General features: G+C 46.0%; 1 protein-coding gene across 1 annotated transcript in view; it reads left to right on the top strand.

Annotated features, from left to right (window-relative positions):
- The first annotated feature begins 14,001 nt into the window (after positions 1–14,001).
- Positions 14,002–25,314, top strand: part of LOC121937161 (relaxin receptor 2-like) — a 60,110-nt gene continuing 48,797 nt past the window's right edge. The window contains exon 1 of the mRNA XM_042480096.1: positions 14,002–14,101. Coding sequence (XP_042336030.1) covers positions 14,002–14,101 — 100 coding nt within the window. The remainder of the gene's footprint in view (positions 14,102–25,314) is intronic.

Below are 25,314 nucleotides of genomic sequence, written 5' to 3'. Positions count from 1 at the left end.
GACAGTTAATTATTTGCTATCCCATTTTCTCCTAAGAGACCGAAGATCACTCCCAACAGAGTTTGAACACGATACAACTAAGAAACCTGATTTCAAAATAAATAATTGATCGTATTCAAATGCCGTTCTCCTCCAATTTGTACACATGGAGTTGCACATTTGTACAAAATGGTAATGGTGATGATGAAGATGATATAGATATAGGCCAGTGGTCCCCAAACTTTGATCCTCTAAGTGTTTTGGACTTCAACTCCCAGTTGCCCTTGCCAGCTTGGCCAACTTTGAAGAATTCTGGGAGCTATAGTCCAAAACACATAGAGGATCAAAGTTTGGGGATCATCATCATCACCACCACCACCACCACCACCATTTTGTGGTCCGGGAGGACCAAAGTTTGGGGACCATTGATATAGGCCTATCTTTCCTCTGTGTGCCATGGCTCCTTCTCAGCATCAGCTGCAAATGTGAAATCGGTCTCTGTCAGGAAAGCCTGGCCATTGCTTGGAGGAAGAGGAGGAGGAGGCAGAGGAAGAAGGGCAGGCAGACCCTCAAAGCGCACTTATGGGAAGCTCAGTCGGTTTAGCCTGGCCCGCCGTCTGCATCTTCGCCTATTGAATCTCAGGCCTAAGTAGCTTCCTCTCGGCCTCACAAGGGAGCAGCTTTTATGTTCCTCTGAAAAGGTATCCTGCTCCAACAAGCCGAGACATAATGGGGAGAGCATCCATTAAACAGAAGGAAACGAGGGCATGTTGCGCATTAAAGATTCATGGGGGCGGCTCGCTGGCTGGTTAATGCATCGGTGTCTGTGTTTGCCGAAGAACCATGACTTGCAAAGAAGGCTGGGAAAAGTGGGGACGACGGATGGGGCTGGGAAGACGGGGCTTCCCAGAAAGGTCTCAGAGGCGAAGAGAAGGATTCGGGAATGCTCACAAGTGTTCTGGTGGAGAGACTTAACTTTCACTCAGCTATGGCAATCCATTGGCGTCCTCCTCGATTAAGAACTCTTGCCGAAGGACCCCTAGGATAGGGCTGCCATTTAGTCGGACACTTGCAGAATTGAAAACCCAGGCTATTTTATCAGTAGGGACTTTGCAGTTGTCCTCTTGGACCGTCCCTTCTGAGTTTCATTGCAAGCTTCACTGCAGCTGGTGGGGAAATAGTCCATCCAGTGAGAAGCATTTCTATTCCAGCATATCATATAAATGCATGAGTACATACAAATGTTAAAGACCAAACTTCGAACCGTGTTTCTGGAAGGATTTAGGAATACAGAGATAATTGATTATCTACTATCAAAAGTGATGCGAGGAGATTATATGATGGTTGCCCTCCTAGATTTGGCGTATAATGTATTCGTATGGATCGAAACTTTCTTCTATTGGTTTGTCATTGCCAAATGTACTCTTGCTGGGTTATAACAAGGCAAAAAATTACCATTATCCAGCGAATTAAGGATATTGATTTACAACATCATTAAAAAAAGAAAAGAAATAGATCATCTTCCTAGCAACAAGGTTTTGGGATGGGTTGCCCCACTGCAATCTGAACTGTTTGGCAGCGAAAGACCCATTAGAGAGCTTTCTGTGGAGCTGAACCTGTTCCTTTTCATTTGGGGACAAAACCCCAAAGTAGCTCTACTGTCCGTAGTGATGCCTGGTCATTGTCCACACTTTCTGCAATGACCACTGGCCCCTGGTTTGCATTCAACTAGAGTCCAGGGCAATTGTGCAAAGACTGGAGAAGAGAGCTGGAATCTCATCTTTCAGGAGCAGAAGGGAGACTTGGAGGAAGGGGTCCTCCGGGGGAGGTTTCCGGATGTGTTGAACATCAGGTAGTAACACAAGGCTGACGAATTTACACGCCTCCCGCCCCCGCCCTCCATCAAGACGCGAATTAACTTCAAGAGGAAAGCCAAGCGCCGAACTCTGCGCCTCAATGCGCTCGCAAATTCTCTGGAGGATCTTTGGAGAGAGATATATTTCCTTACAAGAAAATTATAATAGGACGAAAAATAAATGTGGAAAACTCAGAAGGAGTGGGAGAGGCATGTGCTTTTTTACTCCATCGGTTGCCTTCCGAGGCTCAACGGCGTTTAATGGGAGTGCATTTCTCTCTGCCTCGGCTGGAAACGGCGTTTAAGGAGTTTTTGCTCACAATTTCTCTTTCAATTGGTACTTAATCTTAGGCTCCGTGTGCTGATGTACATCCCTTTTGTGTGTGAGCGCATGGAATTAGAAATCCAGAGGATTCAGCAGCGTGGCTATTAAAGCCCCCTCAGCCCCCTTCTATTTTGTGCGGAGGGCGTCCATCATCTCTCTTGCTGAACATGTCAGGAAAGAATGAGAGACACAGAGCGCTTGCCAGCGACTGACTCCCATCAAACTCACCTCTCCCCTCGGCCTCCCTTTGGGTTGCCAGCTTCCAGATTAAGGGGAAAGCCAGGGTCAACAAAAGGGTCTTTGCCTGGTTTTCTGGGGAGGAAGGGGAACACAAGGACCAGTCTGGCTTCCCCAAGACTGAAGTATTGTCAGAGGTTTTGGGGTTTAATGGCAGCTATGGGATGGAAAACGTTTCCGAGGAGTAAGGTGGAGAGAAGCACAAGGGTCTTTCTGAACCAGCTCTACTCAACTCGCTCCAATTCTTTTCTGAACCCAGCTCTATGCTACTCTTTTCTGAACCCCCTTGATTCACCTCAGCCAAGCTTTCTGAACCCAATTTAGCTGTTTTCTACTCAACCCAACTCTCTTCTTGACTCTCCTCTGTGGAGTTTTCTGAATCCAACTCTCATCTGAACCCCTTGATTCACCTCCGTTGAGTTTTCTGAACCCAACTCTAATTTGGAACCCAATTTAGCTCTTTTCTACTCAACCCTACTCTCTACTGAGCCTCCTTGACTCTCTTCTGTTGAGTTTTCTGAACCCAACTCTATTCTGAACCCAATTTAGCTCTCTTCTACTCAACCCAACTCTCTTCTGAACCCCCTTGATCCACCTCCGTTGAGTTTTCTGAATCCAACCCTTTTCTGAACTCAATTTAACACTTTTCTACTCAACCCAACTCTCTTCTTGGACCCCGTTGATCCACCTCAGTCCAGCTTTTTGAACCCAACTCTTTTCTGTTGGTGAAGCACCAGGGACAAGGTTCTTTCCAGGGAGGGAGTGGAAATGGTCACTTCTCCTGGCCGTCCGTCGCTCGGAGTGGCCGCTTCAGTTGGCCTTTAGTGGTGGTCAGGTATCTCTTGTGATGATTTTATGGTACTCCCAGAAGCAGGGAGAGATGTTTATTCCAGCCACTAATAAGTGGGGAGGAATACTGGAAAAGGGAAAGAAGAAGACACTCCCTGTCCTTCCTTCTACTCAGGGCTGCCTCATAATACTTTTTCACCTCGGATTAAGGCTGGAAAGAATATTTTAAACATCTAGTTTTAAAAACATGGGGGTTTTTTAGTGTTGAGAAATCCTGGTGAGAAGAATCTTGGATTGATGAGGACTGTCCAACTTTATGATTCTATCTCTGTATGTGTAGAAATGGATTAGATAGATAGATAGATAGATAGATAGATAGATAGATAGATAGATAGATAGATAGATGCATACACACACACATATATATATGTTCATGCATACATGCACATTCAAAGCACCAAACCTTAACTTTAGCCATAAACAAGTCCATCCTCACAAACGTTGCCCTGAGTCACTTCTCTGCTCCTTGCCTGGTTTACTTTTGCTCCCAAGGTTCAGATTATGGAGACCTCGCTACATGTACAAAATGTTCTCCGCTACATTTTTGAAGGCATTATGAAATTGCATCTATAATTAAAAACAACCTACAATTGTCAAAAATTGAATGCGCAAAAGTACATTTGGCAGAGAGCTGCCCTTGCGGTTAAAAGGGAAGAAAGACAAATATGTCTAAGCTCTCAAACCAGGCCAAAGAATCAGCGGCTCCGAGTGTGTTTTTGCCGCTATTAGGAAGGATGTGCTACGTTAGCAATTAATAGGACGGATAATTGTGAACATTTGTTGATGCCTCAGAGCCTGGAAGTGCGAATGGAGCCCTGGCTTGTAGGGAACGAAAGAAAGAATGAAAAGAAGGTTGTGATCCCAAACACAAAGAGACGAGGGCGACAACATTTGTCTTCTCTCCGAGAGTCATGGCTCTACACAGTTGTGTCCAGCAATGTCTGTGTTTCAGATGTGCATCTGCACAAGTGCGCATGATTACACAGAGGCTGGAATCTTGTTGGTGTCTCTTATGTCTGTGGTTGTACTTTTTTTTTTGTTGTTATCTGTTGTGTGTTTGTATACATTCAGGTCATCTCTTGACTTATGGTGACCCCGTGCATTTCATAGGGTTTTCTTAGACAAGGAATCCTCATAGGTCGTTTTGCCAGTTCCTTCCTCTGGAATAGTGCCTCCAGCACCTGGTATTTGTTGGTTGTCCCCATCCAAGGACTAACCAGGGCTGACCCTGCTTCGCTTCCAAGATCAGACGGCATCTGGTGCTTTTAGGGTATTTAAGCCCTGTGTACCTTCAAGTCACCTCTTGATTTATGGTGACCCTGTGAATTTCATAGGCTTTTCTTAGGGAAGGAATCCTCATAGATTTTGCCAGTTCCTTCTTCTGAAACATAGTCTATATTAACATCTTTTATTCTATGATGGTCTGCCATCCAAGTACTAGCCAGTGCTGAGCCTGCTTAACTTCCAAAATCAGAAGGGGCCTGGTGCCTTGTGCCTTCAAGTCATCTCTCTTCTGGTGACTGCATAAGTTCCACAGTGTTTTCTCAGGTGAGGAATACTCAGAGGTGGCTTTGCAGGTTCCTTCCTCTGAAACAGAACCTACAGCACCTGGCCTTCATTGGTGATCTCCCATCCAAGCACTTAACCAGGGCTGACCCTGCTTAGCTTCCAGGATCAGATAGGGCCTGATAGTGCCTTTAAGGTATTTAGGCCTCTTACGAACTGGGCTTTGGAAAAGGAGTTCTGCAAGTGTAACCTTCTTGCATGGACTTCAGTCCCTGACCAGAGAAGAACCATTGAATCCATTGGATTTACTTGTTTGCTCACTCACCATTCAACAACTGGTTGCAAATAGGCTAATTTTAGTTGAGACAATGAATGGAATAAGCTGCAAGACACAGTGCAACCTCTCCTTCTGGAATTCATTCTCTGACTCAAACTAGAAAATAGGAAGAAGAAAGAACTGGATGAAATGAACACAGAAAAGGAGGGGAAAAGAAGAAGAAGGAATGCAATGGAATGGAGGAAATCCATTCTTCCCTCGATGGCTTTAGCTTAGAGCTGCTGTCAGATTCCATTTAAAGAAAGAAATTTGTGTTCCAAAAATGTAAGTCAGACTTCTTCCAGGCCAAGAGTAAGCGTTCTGGTTTTATGCGCAGGAACTACTAAGCATTTATGGAGTCTTAAAGTGGCGAAGCCCATGATGCGCTGCAACTGAGTGCAATGTGCCTTTGCAGGAGCCAGGGTGGTCCGTGGAGCAGCAAAACCAGAAAGCCCATAATGCAGTGCGGCCGAATCAAAGAATAATGTGTGAAAATATCCATGGCTGATAAGAGGAGTGTGACGAATGTCAGGAAACGCTGCGGAGCATGGATGGCCAAGATCATTTTTGCTTCCAGGGGCAGCAGATGCCAGGCCAGATCAGTGGAAATGGATGGCTTTGGGCTTTTCACTGGTTTTAAAGGAAGGTTACACAGATGTGGTTCTTATTACTTCATCACTGTTTGATTTGCTGTACTTTTCTGGGTCTTTATAGGATGCGTTTGCCTTCCACTCGTAGCATCCTCTCTTGCTTTAAAACGGTTTCTTCCATTTGTTTGCTTGTTTTTCCATGAGAGAATCCACAGCAAAACAGCTGCATTATGGGTTTTTTTGTAGCATCTGGAGTGGAAAGGATCCATCCCTCCAGATGTTGTTGGACTGCCATTCCCATCATTATTCAGCTATTATGAAGCTTTATTTATATAGCATTGAAAATTTACACATAGAGCCAATGGTAGTGGATGCTGGGAGATGCAGTGCAATGCAATGCTTTGTCGTCGGATCAAGCCAGGCAGCGATGAAATTAAAAGAAAGAAAGAACCTTTCATCTGAAATGGTTTTAAAAAGATTCCTTGCGGCCGGGAACTGTTCAGATCCTACAATCTGCAGGCTTTGAGAGTGTATTTATTCCTTAATTTTCAAGGAAGCAATGAGTAATTTTTACCATGTTCTTCCTCCTGCAAGAAAGTCTATGGAAAGTGTGCCTTTTCCAAAGGTTATTCACAGCCCAGGACTCCTTCTGAGCAAAACCCACACTCCGTTTATGTGTTTATTGTGTATTCATGCCCTGCTGTTTGTCCACAAAGGCTCTCAGAGCAGATTACAAATTGCTCATCGGACAGTTTCCTGCCCTCAGGCTCACAGTCCAAAAATGGTAACGCTGTTATGAAATTGGCATTCGCGTCTAATTGGATCTCAAATGGACTTCAGTTTGTGTTAATCAATATATGGGCTGGAATAGTGACTCCTGATATTGACCTAAAAGGAATGGAAACAATTGCACTATTGACTTTAATGCATCTAGTTCCCTTTTTTCCCATTGATCAGGATGCGTTTAGCAATTTGCTATTGATGTCAATATAAAAGAAAAATTAGGAAGCCCAGAAGAAGGTCCATTGACCTTTGGTCTATGGATAGAAGAGTTATTTGGGATGCTCCAGGCCAGAAGGTCTTCCTGAGCAAACTCTGCATCTTCCATCTATTTTCCTCTCAGATTAGTTAGCAAAGGTCCAGAGCAACTAATTTATCTCACCCAGGTATCCACCTGTCTCACATTAGGTAGGGAAGATGTTGGTTATTGTAATCCCCACCATGGACCACTGTCATCACCGGACATCTGGACATCTTCATCCCCAAAAAATGTCCATGTTTTGGGGAGGTAGGTTCTTGCTTAAAAGGAACAAATGCAAACTTTCATGACAATTGGAGAGGACCTTGTGCCAATGCCTTCATGCGCAGCCACCTTCCTGTCCCCATGGCCTTCCCAGGGTCCTCTTGGTGGCCACTATGGGACGCTTTGATCTGACCAAGGAGGGCTCCTTGGATGTTCTTATCCTTAGATCCAGCCCACATCGGGCTTTTCATGTACAGCCTCTGATTTGGGGGGAAGGGGAAAGATAAAAGCCATGGAAGAAAGAGGAGCGTTTGTCTCTGACCACTTTAATTAGCCATTAGTCAGTTGGTTGCACAGAGCGGTGAAACGCAGGAGGAAAGGCCCGACCACAGTGCCTCTCCATCCTTCTCCATTGCTGCCCTTAATGGCCGGATTGAACATTTGGGGGGAGAGAGATTGAGACTGACCCCTCTCTCTCTCTGGATCTAAACTGCTCTTCAAGATGTTGCAGAGTGTTTATGGTACACCAGGCTTGCAAGGGCTTTGCTCTCCCCAACCCTCGGCTGGGATTAGAGTCTAAAAAATAGAGCGGCCCTTTCCACCTCCGTCTGTAATGGAAAACCAGGTTAAGACACCAGAAGAGCGGCAGACATTCCATTTGCTCCGGAATCAAATTTGTTAAGGCATTAGACTCTTTCTCTAGACACACAAACACACACACACACACACACACAACGAGTCCTTCCCCCCTTTTGCCTACTCTCTCTGCCACCGGATTTTGCAAACAACCTCCAACGGAGAATCGGGAAAGAAGAAGGACGAGGGGCTCTTGCATTTCGGCAGTTTGTGGAGTGTGACTTTGGGCATGAAAAGTTCAGCAGCAGCACTCTTCCGCCATTCACATGCCCTTTCCTCCTTGCCTCCTGCCCTCCTTTTTATCTCCAAAGGCGAAAGGCCTTAGCATGCAGGGCTCCTTTCTTCTCAGTCCTGGAAGAAACCCTTCCATCCTGGAACTTGTTAACCTTGAGAGCTGCACCCCAAAAGCAATTAGATTTTAGGGGCAGAGCAATGCCAAGGGCACACCTGGCAACTGTTTTGGGATCCAAACATATACTCAGTCACCCTTCCTGATCATTAAATTGATATATATATATAAATAATTAAATTATATATATATATATATATATATATATATATATATATGAGAAGCCACATCACATGGCCATATTCTTCATGGCAATCTTGAAGCATTATAGTAGAGCTGTGCCACTTCTCTCTGCCCAATTTGTCTTCTCCTTGAAGAACCAGAGAAGTTAGATTGAGAAGCTTCCTGCTCTTCTTCTATCAGAAGGTGAAGCCTTTTCTATTTCAATAGTCTTTTGAGGATTGATCATTTAGCCATGACAAGCATTCTGTCCAAATGCAGTTAAGGGCATATATGTGTGACATATGCCATGGTCACACAACCATGACGTAGATCACACACATGTGGTTTATGGCCAAAGTAGTTCCTAGAACATCTTCTGGTGTGCATTGTAATCTAAAGGCACCCAGAAAGAACCATAAGCCACCCATTGAGGGCTTGATGGAAATGACCATCTTCCTTGCCACCTCCCCATCCAAAGATTGACTCTGGCGGAGACTGAAAACAGGGCTAGCTCCGCTACTTGCCCTGTTTCAGGCTATTCAGACTCCGACTCTTTATGGACCGCTGGGATCCTTCATAAATAATGAACTGGTATTGATTTCCCTTGCCAGTAAACACAGAGTGACCTTTATTAAAAATACACGAAAGCTGCACTTAGGGAAGCTCGCTCCTTTCGCGCAGAAGACAGGTTTACACTAGCGGCTGATTTATCCTGGCTGAAGCAGCTGGAGACGTCCAGGGAAAGCGGCTGCGCTCCTGACGGGCAGCTACCTGCCCTGCCTTCCACTGCCATCCTGGCCCCATGAATTATTACTGTGCCATCCAGAGATGCTGCAGATTTTGAAGGGATGGCATTGCCTTCTTTGTGTGTTTGGTTGCTTAGAATGAAACTGCCAGCATTCAGGACAGAGCGACAGCAGGTGCATTGCTTTAGTAGCCTGGCTGGGAGTCCCTTGGGGACATACGTCTGCAGGAAAATGAGTAGGTTTGCAATGTGTGTGTTCAGCAAGAAGCAGCGGATAATGTTACTATGTAGGGGACCATCCAGGTGACCATCACATGTTGGAATCAATGCATAACGGGACCGATGCACAATGGGACTGATATACAAAGGGTCATTGGACATTCCTGATACACACTGGGACACCGGATAGGGAGTGCCAGTGCACATCGGTAGAGCCTGATGCACATCAAAACTGCCCTGATAGAAATGTGGGAGAGTTTGGAGGTCTTTGACCAGTTTCAGGAACTTCAGAAGTTCTCCTTGTTATTGTCCTTGATGGACATCAATGATGGACATGTCTCCTTTGACGTCTGGACAAAGAGAGAAGGAGCAGCACTGTAGGAGGTCAACACCTCTTAGATGGAAACCACTGAGCAACCAAGTCTCTGGCATCTCTGGTTCAGATCCCTATAAGTCTCCAAGCATCTGTCCAACTGGCAGCTCCTGTGTATTTCTTGGGACTGCTGACCTCTGGACTGAATATGTTTAATGGCTCCCTGTCTTACTCTTTTGCCTCTGATTGTTTGGTTGGACAACTGCTTTCTTGTGACAGAATCTATACCAGCCGAGACCTTGGCATGGTGCTTCCCCTCATTCCCCATAAAATTCCTTGTTTGGCATGATTCATGTGCAGCCATTTCTACTATGATGCCCTCTTCCTGGGAGTTTGCCACCTGTGGGCATAGGACTGTGTGCCAGGTGGGCCTGACCATCGGGGAGACCTCCTCTTGCTTGCCACATCTCTTCTGGCCTTTGCAAGGTGGTTGATGCTCCTCAGGCTTTGACCATGGCCTTGAAACCACCCATTCGGCAGCATCCTGCCCTTGCGCTCCTTTAAATATTGCCCAAGCGATGCTTATTCAGCCAAACGTCTTCCGAATGGCCTCAAGACGCTTGTATAAATCTGGGCTCCTACCTGCGTGCCGCCTTCTCTTTTTGTCTGTTCTCACGGGTCACCAGCACATTAATTACTCGACGTGCCATTCAATAAAAGGAGATCATTTCCCCAGCCAGAGGTTAAATCCCAGCACAGTGGAATAACATTTGAAAGAGCGAGGAATAAATCTCCGACATTCTCCAGATAATGCTGCTGCTTTTAGTTCTGGTTGCCGAGAAATTTCAGGAATGGGCCTTGCACCGTCTCCAGTAAATGAGAAAAGAAAAGAAGAGGAAGAGGAGGAGGAGGAGGAGGAGAAGCAGCAGTAGTAAAAATAGGGGGGTTTGGTTAAGGAGGGAACCTTTCCAAGATGCATGACCTGGGGGTTTCCAGATTAAAACTCATAACTGAAAGGAAGCATCAGTTATTATGTGCAATGCTATTTGCGTGGGTGAACTGTATTCAAGCCAGTTGCATGGAAGTGGGATCCCTTTACTCTGTCGCTTGTTTATGCACTGCCTTTTTGTCTTCCCAAAAAGTGAGGAACCTTGTAAGGTGCCACTTACCATGAATGGTGTAACCCTGGCAGCAGTTGCCAGCATTATTCCTCTTACTGAACTCAGATGGTGAGGAGCAGCTATGCCAAGGAACAAGGCAGAAATAAGATGGGTACCTAGCTATTCTTCAGAAGTTGCAATGGAGGAAGAAAGGAACTTGCCCTCTACTTACAGGCAAGTTTGTTGTTGTTGTTGTTGTGTCTTCAGGTTGTTTCCAAATTATGGAGACCCTAAAGTGGACCTATCATGTTTTTTCCTTGGCAAGGTTTGTTCAGAGGGGATTTGCCATGGCCTTCCTCTGAGGCTGAGAGGATGTGACTTGCCAAAGGTCATCTAGTAGGTTTCATGGCTATGATGGGACTCGAATCCAGAGTCATTGTCCAGCACCCAAACCACAACATCAAGACCAACCTGTCTGCCCATATTGAGCCCCATTGCCTTAAAAACCAATATGGGGGTCTCTGCTTGATCCCTTTGAGCTGGGCCCACCTGCACCACCTCCATCTTGCCTTCTCCATCCTCCATGTCTCAACTCTTCCTCCTCTTACTTAGGCAGCTCTTGAACTCAGGGCCTCCATTGCTTGAGTTCTTCCATTGCAAGAAGAACCAGCACAGAGCGCAGCGGTGCAGATTATGGCAAGACGGCCGGGGAATTGTGAGTGAAGTGTGCCTCGTCTCCTTGAACTGCAGGAGGCTTGAATCTCAAAGTCCAGGATGGATCAGGGCAGGAGGAAGCCACCGCTTTATTAATGCAATTGCCTGCAGGGAAGCGCCATTGATTGCTGGAGCCAAAGGAAGTGGTGCATTACTTATTATGGCTTAGGAGCAAATGCTTCCAAAATCTATTTGGCCACTTACCTGATTTTTCTTTCTCTCTCCGGTCTGTTTTAAGAAGAGAGGTGGATTTGTCACATACAGTCAGATATCCATGCTAAAGACCAGGATTAAAAGCACACACCTTTCCACTGTGAATCAATGGGGGAATGGCTGCCGGAGCAGAACGAAATGCTAGAGAGGATATGAGCCTCGATTCTGGCATATTTGGATTAAACAAAACAAAGTGAAAATGGGTTCTCTCCACTCCAAAGGCAATGGGCATCTCTGCCAGTTTCTTTGCCTCCTACTTGAGTTTGGGTGCGTTCTTAATCTCAAAAAACTGAAGCAAAATTCTCAGCTATCTCTTATCCATCGTGGAGCAGCCGGTTCTACAAGTGGCCATGTGTGCAGTATCTTCTTCTCTCTTTATCTCTTGAATTCACCGTCATTTAACTTTAGCAGGCTTTATAGGGTTGCCAGATCTCTCAGTGAAGAGGATGGTGGACTCTCTTTCTCCAAAGGCCATTCAACAGAAGTCAGTTCACCGTCTCTCACAAGTGCCTTGAGCGCGTGCCTTCAAGTCATTTCCAACCTCCGGAGACCCTAAGGCAACCCAATAGCAATGGCAGCAGTCGCATTTACATTTCTATACTGCTCCATAGTGAACCTAAGCACTCTCTACATTGTTTGTAGTGCCTTAGCCAATTGCCCCCAACCAACTGGGCACTGTTGTTGTTAACTGCCCTCAAGTCGATTTTGACCCAGGGAGACCCACAAAAGGATGGAAGGCCTGTTTTGCTATAGAGGCTCTATTTCAAAGGAAGGATTCACCTCTGGCTATTTCTTGACCTCCCCATATCTATACCACTGAAGACAGGAACTTTATCTACCACCAGGAGCAAATATGGAAAACTATGGACAAGTCTTGGCTGAGACCCATCTCCTGATGGTTAGCTTTCCTATTGCAGGGAGGGGGGCATTTTGGCTTGTGAGTCCCTCCCTGAAGTGGCCCATCATCACCTCCATGAGATCCAAGCCAAAGGATGTGGTTAAGGCTAGAATATGCATATATATATATATATATATGAATTTTCCCTGTAGTTAGTTCTGAACACTAGACTTCACTCCTAATGAAATTCAGAATAAATTTGGTTGAGGTTCCTCTCCAGACAAAACAGGAGAGGGATTTCAAAGGAAGCTAAATGTGTATTCTAAGAAAGAGACACACAGGGAGAGGGATTCAGAAGGGTGCCCCACACATTGCAACGACGCCACAAGGCGAAATGCAATGCAAACTCTAGCGCAAGAGGCCACACTCTTGTGTGTTTTTCCGCACGCATGCAGTCAGGCTTATAGCTGGGAAAGCCAGCCGGCCTGAGTCTTCTCCATCATCTTCTTCGCTCTCTTTCTCCGCCGCATGTGCCCAGGCCGGCCCCTGGGGCTTATAGACATGACGAACGGTCTGAAGAAATCCTTCCCCGATGAGGCAGGGATCTGGTTTCAATAAAATTATTGAATTGCTTCATGGATGGATGGGGAAAGCTGCAAAGCATCAGGATGGGCTCCCCTCGCAGCTGGATCCTGTTTGTCCATCAGAGAGCCCTCCGAGGGCTGTAAATGAGGGTTCAGGCTCTGTGCCGCTCTGTGCCTCCCATTTTCTCAGGGACAGTGGTGGCATGTGCGTGCGGGACCTACATGCTCATAGGTGGGCATCCCCACCTCCGTCTCCCCAGGGACCTTGGAGGGCCACCCTGGCACTGGGTCGCCTTGGGAGAGCAGAGGACTGGGCTCCTCCCAAGGAAGCCAATAAGGATCAAACTGGGCCAAATTGGGAAGCAGCACCAAGGAGGAACTTTGAATCCACACCCAAAGAGCAAAAGCGCATCTGTGCTACACAGCTATTGTAGTTCCAAATGGCAATATACACTAGGATGTGTAGTTCACAGAGGTATTTGAAGCTCTCTTAAAGTACTGATTCCTCCATCCCAGAAAAATCTATTCTTCTATAGGACAAGGCAGAAGCCCCCAGATTGGTTACAGAAGCCCCTAAGGTTGGCTTCAGCGCATAAAATACAATGCCTCAGAGATTAATGCGGAGCACCCTATTCAAAGTCACATCTTTTCATGTGGCCCACGTACACCTGAGCCAATAAATAATGGAAGGAGAGCTATTGCTGATAAAATGTACATGTATTAAGCACCCTGGCGCATGGTGTTTGCAGGATTTACTAATACATAATAAGAGTGGACTTATGAATTATAGAAACAATACAATGGAGGGGGGGCTGGTATGTTACAAAGAAGGGCCTTCAGAATGATGCCAATAAACTAAGTGTCAAGTAAGGGAAAGAAAGGTTCAAACCAAAGGGTCCGTTTTCACCTTATTGTAAGCAGCATTGAAGTGCTGAAAGCGTCTGTCTGTCATAGGATGTGCTTTTCCTCACCTACATACCTTGCATCTACCGTGCTTTGCTTTATAATTGGTGACTGGAAGGTAAACATAGTCCTGGTTCCCATGCCTGGTTGTCCTCTAAGGAAACCCATTCATGGATGGGAAAGTGGGTTGATCCTTGAAAATACACTTTCCTCCTTAATGTCTAACTCAACCCCGGAGTCTCCCAAACATTGCACACTGTTTGCAAATTCTCCAGCCTTTATTTTCTTTGCAAAGGTCCTGGCGGTGGGCCTCTCGAATGCGGCCATGATGAAGCTGCTGTTGAATGACCACCGGGCTCTGGATGACCCTCTGGAGAGGACTCTCTCCGGCCGTAATCCAGCCTCCAGCTTTGCCAGAGGCCGCTGTAAGTGAAAAATGAATGCCATCCCGCTTCGTGGTGGAAAGTGCTGACAAAGCCTCTGAGCGGCAACATTTATTTACTCAGCGCATTTGTCTCAGGTAGGTACATGTTGCAAAAGGGAGGGATTGCTTGCTGAGGAATGTGGCCTTTGCCCTTGGGGATGGCTGGGAGTTTGCAAGGAGAGCTGCGCAAACGCATTAATGGCCCAGTCCTCAGGGAGGGCTGCAAGCAAACGCCTCCTGGCCCCCGGTGCTGCAAAAATGCTTGTAAACATGGCTTGAGTGTCAAATTGGAAGCATTTATTAAGTTATGCCCGTGATCTCCGATGAATCACTCTTGATCCTTTGGATGCAGCACTCAGCAAAGCTGTTGCCAGGACTGGAGAGTTGCTTGAGAGATGGAGAAGAGTATCGTTTTGCAAAGAGGTTACTACAAATGATGGTGGCTCGCCTTTGGGCCACATCTCTGCCATGGGCTTTGCAAGGTCCCTTTGGGCCAAATCCTCCATCCTGGATTGTCCAGCCACATGATTTGGTTTTGTAAGAGCTGCGTCTATGGAATGGGGTGCATTTCATTCCAAATTATGAACGGCACAGATATCCATTATCTTCCCACTAATTTTTACGGAGACATTTCAGGCCTTCCTCTCACCTGGACTGCATTGCTCTCAATGGCATGTTCATAGCAGAGAGTTAACCAGAGAGGCTGCAATGGTGGCCCTATTGGAAATACTCTGGAATCTGTCAGATTTTTGACATAGCTGACAGTGATTGACAGGCGCCACCAGCTGTCCACGATGCGAAGCCACCAGTTCAGAAGCCGGTTCAGTTTTGAGACAGGGCTGCAGTCTGTCATTTGCCGCAATGCGCTGCGGAAGGCTAATATGGCAAAAAAGTCATCTAATGCTAAGGCAGGTTTTTTGTTACTATGCTTTGGAAAAGTGCACCATGTATTTGTGTGTTTGAAGCCCTAGCGCTATCCGTAGGAGCATCTCAAATACATAGGAATAGTTATAGGAATATCTCAAATATGTCTCAAATGTTATAGGGATGTCTCAGATATGTCAATAAATAGCCTGAAATTGAATTTATTCTATCCTATTCTGAGGTCTTTGCATATAGGGCAGGACATGCATATTTTAATAAATAATAAATACATTTAATTAATTAATTAATTAATTAATTAATTAAAGCAAGAGGGCTGCTGTCTGCGTTTCTCCAAACTCTGTCCCGTCCCATTAATATTGCAATAATTTAATTCTGTTTTAATGTAACACTTCTCTATGTTTTTAATTGCACTGTTTTTAATCTTGTAAGCCGCTCTGAGTCCCAGTTTTGGGCAAAAGGTGGGATATAAATATCATCATCATCATCATCATCAAAATCATCATCATCATCTTTGTTTCTAAAAAGCTGTGCTACCTCCAGATTCCAAGTCAGAAATGTCAGCTTTAGGTTCTGGGTGGGAAAAGGAGAGAAAGAAAGAAAGAAAGAAAGAAAGAAAGAAAGAAAGAAAGAAAGAGGAGGATGGGCCATCTGCACTGAGTCCCCTCATCAGCTAAATTTCTATGAAATCACTCTTGATGAATTGTTTAGAATAGGAGGAGGCAGCAGAGGGGCCATTAAATGTTCGTTTGCTGTTATTAATTAATTGCCAGCTTTTTCCCAGGCTCCAAATCCAAGCGGCGATGAGCTCCTGGCGTCACGTCCCGCGTTTCGGAAAAGAGAGGCCTTTGATTGACATTTGCAGAGGTTCATGATGGACAGGACAGGAGAAGCCAAAGGGATCTCTTCCGTTCCTGCTAAATGCATTTCTTTCTCATGAGCAAAATGGCGGTAGGGAGGCAATGCGCGTTTGAAAATATACGCAACATGGTGGGAAGGCATGCTTTTTTGCATGTCGAGAAGCATCCTGGACTGACAAGAATCTTGGCCGTTCAGGGTCCATTCCATGCAAAATCTATACCTGGTTGTTTTGCACACAAAACAATTCCCAAATTATGAATAGACTTTGAAATCTTGGGTGGTTTTCCAAAGACTTTCTCAAGGTGCAAAGAAAATTGCTGAAATGACTCCTTGCTTTCTTCCAGAAGGAACCTAAAGATGCCCAGAATGGTTGGCATGGTCTTGAAAGGGTGAAATGGGAAGAAAAGCAAAACCCTCCATGGGTTTCCATGGCTGAGCATTGGGATCTGGAGCCTCATCTCCTGGAATCCTAGTCCAACCTCCAAACGCCATACTGGCTCTCTCAACCTCAATATGGAGGAACAGAAACCCACTGGAACCAGCCATTAAGAAAACAACCTTCTTCCCAAATCTTGAAGTTTAGGCCCAACTGGAGATACTGGTTGACTTAACTGTTGAGTTAACACTTAGGTCGGACCTACTAGGGGTGCATCTACATTGTAGACTTAATTGTTGGACTTGATGCCATTTTAAGGGCTGTAGCTCCATCCTATGGAAATCTTGAATTTGTAGTTTTGCAAGGTCTTTAGCCTTAATAATAATATTCTGCAGGATGGAGCCAGGGCTTGTTATAGTGGTGCCAAACTATACTTAGAATCATAGAATCATAGAATCGTAGAGTTGGAAGAGACCACAAGGGCCTTGATCCAGTCCAACCCCCTTCTTCTGCCATGCAGGAAATCCAAATCAAAGCATCCCTGACAGATGGCCATCCAGCCTCTGTTTAAAGACCTCCAAGGAAGGAGACTCTATCACCCTCCGAGGAAGAAGTGCATTCCATTGTCGAACAGCCCTTACTCTCAGGAAGTTCCTCCTAATGTTCAGGTGGAATCTCTTTTCCTGGAGCTTGCATCCATTGTTCCGGGTTCTGTTCTCTGGAGCAGCAGAAAACAAGCTTGCTCCCTCTTCAATATGACATCCCTTCAAATATTTAAACAGGGCTATCATATCACCTCTTAACCTTCTTTTCTCCAGGCTAAACATCCCCAGCTCCCTAAGTCGTTCCTCATAGGGCTTCATGGTTTTCAGACCCTTCACCATTTTTGTCGCCCTCCTTTGGACACATGGCTCCAGTTTCTCAATGTCCTTTCTGAATTGTGGCGCCCAGAACTGGACACAATATTCCAGGTGGGGCCTGTCCAGAGCAGAATACAGTGGCACTATGACTTCTCTTGATCTAGACACTATACTTCTATTGATGCAGCCTAAAATAGCATTGGCCTTTTTAGCTGCCGCATCACACTGTTCACTCATGTTCAACCTGTGGTCTACTTGGACTGCTAGATCCCTTTCACACCTAGTTTCATTCAGCCAGGTGTCCCCCATCCTATATCTGTGCATTTCATTTTTCCGCCCTAAGTGCAATACCTTACATTTCTCTGTGTTGAATTTCATTTTGTTAGCTTTGGCCCAGCTTTCTAGTCTATTCAGGTCATTTTGAATCTTGATCCTGTCCTCTGGAGTATTAGCTATTCCCCCTAATTTGGTATCATCTGCAAATTTGATAAGTATGCTTCCAATTCTGTCATCCAGGTCATTGATAAAGATGTTGAATAGCACTGGGCCCAGGACAGAGCCCTGTGGGACCCCACTGGTCACTTCTCTCCAGGATGAAAAGGAGCCATTGTTGAGCAGCCTTTGGGTTCGGTCGGTCAACCAATTACAGATCCATGTAACAGTTCCTTTGTCTAGCCCACATTTTACCAGCTTGTTTGCAAGAATGTCATGGGGAACCTTGTCAAAGGCCTTAGTGAAATCAAGATATACTACATCCACAGCATTCCCTTTATCTACCAAGATGGTCATTTTATCAAAGAAAGAGATCAGGTTTGTCTGGCATGACTTGTTTCTCTGAAACCCATGTTGACTTTTTGTGATTATGGCATTGCCTTCTAGATGTTCACAGACTCTCTGTTTAATGATCTGCTCCAGAATCTTTCCTGGGATTGATGTCAGACTAACTGGACGATAATTGTTGGGATCCTCTTTCTTCCCCTTTTTGAAGATGGGGACAACGTTTGCCCTCCTCCAGTCGGCTGGGATCTCTCCTGTTCTCCAGGAGTCCTCAAAGACTATTATTGCCAATGGCTCCGATATTACATTTGCCAGTTCTTTTAATACTTTTGGATGGAGTTCATCTGGTCCCGGAGACTTATATTCATTTAGATTAATAAGGTGTTCCTCTACTATCTCTTTACTTATTCTGTCCTCTGCTCCATTATCCTCAGGTTGAGCCCCTTTTCCTTTTCTGAGAAGACGGAGGCAAATCCTCTTGTTCCCTAATATGCTGAAGTGTAGCTACTCTGGACTCCAGCTGCTGCACTTTCTCCTCCAAGAGTGCTACCAACTTGCACTTGGTGCATGTGAAGTTCTCCACTTCTGTAGGCAAGAAGAGAAACATCCCACAAGAGTTGCAGGTGACTACAGCAGATCCCTCGTTGTCCATACTGCAAAGTCTTTAGTAATGACTATAACAGTCAATCTACTGGGAATACTACTTTAAAGGAATGTACTGGCTGTTATGTTACACTTAAAGGGAAGGTTCTGTTTCAATATCTGATTCTAACCTGATGCCACTTGAGCAGAGTTGTTGAGTTAAAGAACTACTAAAATTCACAGAAGCTCCTCCCCTTCAGCAATGAGCACACGGTCTCAAGCACACAGTCTCAAAATGGCTGCCAAGCAGCTCCTCTCCTTCTCCTCTCTCTGGCCGGACTTCTGCATTGTTTCTACAGTGCCAATGGACTCCTATTCAGTGGTCCTAGTCTAGCCGCAAAGCAGTAGAAGGCAAGTCTGCAGAAGGGAATAAAACTATCCAGCTGTCAATTAAAAGCCAAATCTTCTTGGTGAGCTTTTGTCCTTTGGGCAAGTGGCAACCTGTCACCCGAAGGAGAACGGGAGTCAGCATGTCACAAAAGCTCTCTCCTGCCTTTTGAAGGCTGGGACATTTGCTTTCCTTTTAAAAGGAATATGCTTACTCTCCAGGAATTTGTTTCTCCTAGAAAGATGAAGATATTAACCCAAGATGATCATTTGAGATCCCTGACGATGGTCATTTCCATGGAAACAGGAATCCCAAGTGAAAGTGAGTGGGCATTTCAAGGATGGCAAGGGAAGGACCGTGACATTTTAAAAGCATCGCTGTCACTTCTATGGTGCCATCGGACAACTCCATGTCTTGCTGGACTTGCAACATAAATGTCGATGGAAGGAAGGAAAGAAGGAACGAAGGAACGAACCTACAAGGCCAGGAGGCGACCATTGAATCAGATCAGGTCCACTGCTCCTCTTTTGGCTTCTAAATGCTTCATCCTCCTCCTCTAAATATCCTCCATGTCCTCCTTCAATTCTGGTGATCAGAACTGGACACATGACTATTCCAGATCTGACCCAAAAGACAACAAAGTGGAGCATTACTTTGCTTAATATGGGCTCTATAGTTATTTTAAGGCAGACTAGAACTGCATGGAAAATGAGGAGGCGGAATGAAAAGGATTTCCTAGAAAGAAGAAGAGGCGTCATGCCATCGGTACTATAGGAGTAAGTTCAAGGTGTAAGAACGGATGGTGAAATCAATGGAGAAAGGAGGAGATGCTCCTTTGACGGAGGAACAAAGGTCTTCCTGTGTTTTTTAAGGCCCTTTGTTATTGCAAACTCTGCCACTGTGAGCCAAAACCAAGTGCAGTTTCGAAACAATGGAGAAGTCCAATTTGGAGCTCAGCAAGAAGGCAACCTCCACAGTCACCTTCTTCAAATGCCTCCCAGAAATCTGAAGCTGAGGTTGCCATGTTCCTGCAGCTGGCAGTCAAGAAGTGAGTTATGCGTTCATCTGGGAAGAGGCCTGTGACAGAGGTTTCCGATCTCTGTGGCCTTGGCAGCAGGTCTGTTCTCCAGACAACCTTCTGGGGACCAGGGACTGTGACTTTTGTGTCACAACCCAAGGCCTTTGCAAGAGGCCAGCACCCAGAATGTGGCAGAAATGCTCAGGACACAGTTCTGATGAAGCCAGGCACAGTTTCACAGTCAAACGCTCTAGTCATGTTGTATTCAAAACCCAGAGAGAGATTCTCTGGTGGCTACAAACTGCTGCAACCAGACAGTCAACTGGGGATGGTTTTAAGGAGCACACAAGTCTCTTGTTGCAACACTGGCTGGCACTCTATTTTGGAGTAGTTTCCAAAGTCCTAGACAGCTTTGGTCCAAGCTGTCTTGACGGACCATATCTCCCCATGTTAGCCACCCCCAGACCCTGCGATCCTCAGGAGAGGCCTCTCTCTCAGCCCCACCATCTTCATGCTATGGTTGGTGAGGGCACAAGAGCAGGCCTTCTTAATGGCAGCCCCTAGACTCAAGAAACTCCTCCCTAGGAGCGTTAGACCTCCCTCTCCCTAAGCAAGCAAAGGCTTTCCTTAAGCAGAAATGAAAGCTTTTCAGGAAAGGGCTGTAAGAACCCTCCAGCTGGAAGAGACCTCCAAAGGCCATGCATTCCAACCCCTTTCTGCCAAGCCCTCCCTGGGACAGATGGCCACCCAGCCCTTGTTGGAAAACCTTCCAAGATGGAAGCTCCAACACCTTCAGAGGTGGCATCTTCCACTGTCCAACAGCTTTTACCATCAGGACGTTCTTCCTAATGTTGAGCTGGAATCTCTTTTGCTGGAGCTTGCATCCGTTGTTCCAGGGCCTATTCTCTGGAGCAGCAGAAAACAAGCTTGCTACCTCCTCAATATGACATCCCTTCAAAGACTGAAAGAGTGCTATCATATCACCTTTTAACTGTCTCTTTTCCAGGCTAAACACCCCCAGCTGCCTAAGTCTCTCTTCATAGGGCTTCATGGTTTCTAGACCTAAAAGTTCCTCCTAATGTTGAACTGGAACCTCTTTTCCTGGAGTTTGCATCCATTGCTCCATTGTGTACTATTCTCTGGAGCAGCAGAAAACAAGCTTGCTCCATCCTCAGTATGATGGTCTCCCTTCAAATACTTGAACAGGGCTGCTATCATGTCTCCTCTGATATTTGCCCTAGCTGAGGGAGCCACAACCTTGTGTCGATCTAGAACTCGTAGGATGAAACCTTGAGATGATGTTTGTGCCTTTGTGTGTATGTGTGTGTGCATGGAAAAATTGTACAACCCAAGTCCTAGGAGCCCCATGGGTCAAGCGCTTTCTGCCCTTGGAGTTGTGCATCTCCTCCCTTTGCCAAAAAGAAGGAGCCGTCCTCCGCCTCGGCCGCATGTCCTCCGCTTTGGCCACATGTTCAATCAGCCTGACTGGAGCAAGAAGCGCCTGGGCAACATTTGGTCCAGATTAATGTTCGTTTGTTTTGAAATGCAGATGGTTTTTAATCAGACGGGGACAAGGTGGAAATAGACACTTCTCATTTCCATCCTTATTAATATTTTTTAATGAAGTCATGTGTCTTCTCTTTTCTTTCTTTTTTTTTAATTTGGGGAATAATTTTACTGTGGCCTAAATTTTGCTCTAAATAAAGGCCAGCGAGTCATAATTAGAAACTGGTTTTCCTTTTAATTTTCTCCCACCGCCTCCCCTAGTTTCTCTCTCTCCCTCTTCCTTCTTCGCTCTATTCTTTTTTTAGCAGCAATGCTTTAATAAAAGTGGATGAAGGACAGGAGGATATACCACCCAAGAAGGGGAAGCGCTTTGGGTTTGGAAGGGTCTCGGCCCCAAAAGCGAAGTGGAGATGAGAAGTGGAGTGGGGGGCAACGGCACAAGGGTTGCATCCACACTGGAGAAATAACCCGGTTTGGCACCGCTTTCATTGCCTTGGCTCAAGGCTATGGAATTCTGGGAGTTGGAGTCTGTTGTGGGCCCAGAGCGGAGCTCCAGAAGAGGTTTGCCATTGACTTCCTATGAGGCTGAGGGAGTGCAACTTGCATTCAATGGTTTTCCATTGTTGAGAGAGGACTTGAACCCTGGTCTCCTGGAGCCCTAATAATACATTCAGGCCAAAACACCAGGTTGGCTCTTGCTTTCTGGGCAAGATTTATTCAGCCAAAGTCTTCCTCTGACTTTCTTTCAGAGAGCATCACTGGCACAAAGGGTCACTTTGTGGGTTTTGGTGGCTACACAGAGATCTGAAAACCCTGGTTTTCTGGAGTCCTCTTCCAGCCCTGAAACTGCTACACCCCACTGCCTCTCATTTTGGGATGGAAGGATCATAATAAGTCATTGTTGCCACCCAAGGAAGGCACCCAAAAGAGATGGAAAAGGCCGTGGTCCTTTGTCACGGCTGCTGAAACCTATAGGCCAGGACCCAGTTGGTGTCCAACCAAAAGGGTCAGTTGGACTTCTTTTTTAATGCAGTGCGTCTTGTTGAGACTGACTTTCTCACTGAGGATCAGAAAAAGCTGGGATTATTCCTTAGGTACCTTTTCAGGGTAAGATCTGCGCATGTAGGCCTTTGTGCGCTTGTGTTCTTTGACGAAGGGAGTAGAAACTCTCAGCCGCTCAGCGGGAGCAAAAACATTTTCCAGACAGAGAGCAGCCGTGTCAGAAGGGCGTACTGCTAAAGGATGACCTGCTGGGATATTGATGTGCAGAGTGTCAAAATTTCCCTGGACGCGTGTAAGGCGCATACCTCCTTCCCGCGGCCGGGCCATCCATCTTGCAGGCCTCTCCTGGGCTTCCTCTTTCCAGAGCTGCTCATTCAAAAGTCACACACACACACACACACACACACACACACTTGTTGGCTCTGGTTGTGATACAAGATGGTTGTGGGCTGCCAAGCTGACCCTTTCCTCTTGCCGCACCTCTGCCAGGCCCAAACAATTGAATCAAATCCGCTGCCGGCGATGAGGACCATGACGACAACCCAGCTCCTTGCCAAAAGGGCCAGCAAATTATCCAGCAGCTTCATAATGAAAACTGTCATCATTCCTGCAATCAGGGAAGATAAATAAGTTATTAAACGCCAAGACCCAGTGCCCTTCGCAGGCAGGGCTCCGTGCCAGAGGACTATTAGCGCTGGCTGCGGCTGATCTGTTCCAGAGGAGGAGAGTGGGATGCGGACAAGAACCCTTACAAAGGCATCATCATCATCATCATCATCATCATCATCATCCCCTCTCTTTGCATGCTAGTCCCTGGCCTTGGAAGCAGGCGCCCCGTCTGCCTTCCTTGCTTCTCTTGCTGACAAGCAATTACGAACCTGGCCAAGAAAAGAGCAACGCCAAACTTCCAGGTTGGCAAGGACTGGAATGCTCTGCTGCACCACACCTTGAAACCTGGAGCAAAGGGAGATACTATAGATCCAGGGGAAAGGAGCAGGAAATGGGGACCAAGGCCTCATTCCCACTTACAGATAAATCGGTGTACGATCCAAATCGATGGATCGATTCAACAGCAGAGTGTGGTTCCCAATACATTTGCTCCGATCGCATTTTTTCCCCTCTAAAATAATCTGCTTTTGGTTCACATTCATGCATGATTCGATGCAAAAGGGACCCGCTCCATCCGTCTGAAGGGCAAATTTAATTCGATTCAGATCCTCATCCGGTTCACACTTGTGCTGAATCGATTTATTAAAAAAAAGACGCAGAAAACAACAGCATTGAAAAGACGCAGGCTAAATGGATCTAGCGCATGGCCCCCCTCTCGGAATTGCTTCAGCGATTCAGGTTAAGTGGGAACCAGGGTGATTTGAATCAGTTCGAACTGATTTGCAATCCAGTTTAAAAGGTAATGGGAATCAGGCCTATAATGATCAATGGGCTGGAATAACTGATCTAGGGGGGGAAGGTGGCCTCTTCTGAGATGGCTTTGTTAGAAAGAGCCCCTAAGGACACTCAGCTCTTCTGGAGAGGCCTTTCTCTCCGTCTGAAACAAATACAATGAGCTTTTTAGAATGGGCAGCTTCTGGGGTTTGACTGGGAGGGTTTTGCATGCTGCCTTGCAATGACATTTTAAGCAGTATTATCACTAGATGGTTTACTTTAAACATTTTTACATATGTGCGCGCACACACATCACTAATTTTTGTACATTTTTAATCTTTATTGAGTTGAAAGGTAGCATTTGGCGCCATGTAAGTACATGCCAGTTGTGCATCTCCCAGTCTAGGATCTCAGCCTTGTTTAGAAGGATGCTTGCCCTCAAAATACACAGTAGGGAACTTAGAGAATGTATTTCCCTCTAGGAAATGCCTCCGTAGAGACTCTCCATCTCAGTTTGGAGCATCAAGGAGAACTGCAGGAAAGACCAAGATGCCTGAAATGCACGTTCACACTCCGGTTTGGACGCCCGCCTCTCCATAAGTGTCCAGAGGAAAGGTGTGGAAGTGCCCAAAAAGGGACATGTAAGTGTGGCTTTATAAGGGTATCCCAGTGTCATATTTGCTTCACACCACCATCTCAGCCCTGGAACCCTTTAATCCTCCAGTTATATCAGCCTTTTGATCTCATGTCTATTTATATCAGCTTACAGAGGCTGCTGAAGTGCCTTGGCAGGTCTCCTAAAGTGAAGGTTCAGAGATGCCCCAAGGGACAAAAAGAGGGGGAAATAAGAATAACAGAACAAGCTTGCTGCCACAGCAAAGAGAGTTTGCAGGAACATGCCTGGGACACATGTCTTGGAGCCTCTGATGTTCTTCATCTACCCTCCTCTTTTAATTACATCCACAGAAAAAACTACAAGTTCCAACATGCAGTGCTTCTTTCTGGATCCAAGCAAGAAGGTCTCTTGATGGTATCACACCTGGAGCCAGGCACGCAAAGGGAAGAGGAGGACAATGGGTCACAAGAAATGAGCGGCAACTGTGAGACTCACAACAGCGTCCACACTGACGGAAGGTTCTCCTGTTTCTCCACCTTGTTTCCTGGACTATTGCTTTCTTGTTCTGTTTCATTGCATAGCTCCACTGGTGGACATGTGTTGGTCATCCAGAATTTCATGAGCGAAGGAGGAGGAGGACCTGCCCCAAGGATCTTATAGGACCTAACTCTGGGAAGGACACTGAATAAAGGTTGGTTGTAAGAAGATGGAGGCACAGGTCCTAAATCGTGCTCATATCATGTAAATCCACACTCATGTGATGGTTGCATTATCCTACCCATCTGTTGAATTCCAGCCATGTGCCCACATAATACCCAGGGAGCTCCAGGGAGAGATTGCTTGTGCTGGTGCCCAATGGAAGGACACCAGCATGGTGTGTCCTGGTGCAAAGCCCCATGATGTGGAGATGCTTTGGGGCCAGGAACAGAGGGTCCGTAAGCCTGGCCACCCCCAGCATCTTCC

Source organism: Sceloporus undulatus, chromosome 7, assembly GCF_019175285.1.
Source record: "Sceloporus undulatus isolate JIND9_A2432 ecotype Alabama chromosome 7, SceUnd_v1.1, whole genome shotgun sequence".
NCBI classification, from domain to species: Eukaryota; Metazoa; Chordata; class Lepidosauria; order Squamata; family Phrynosomatidae; genus Sceloporus; species Sceloporus undulatus.
This window is presented reverse-complemented; position numbering and strand designations above follow the sequence as displayed.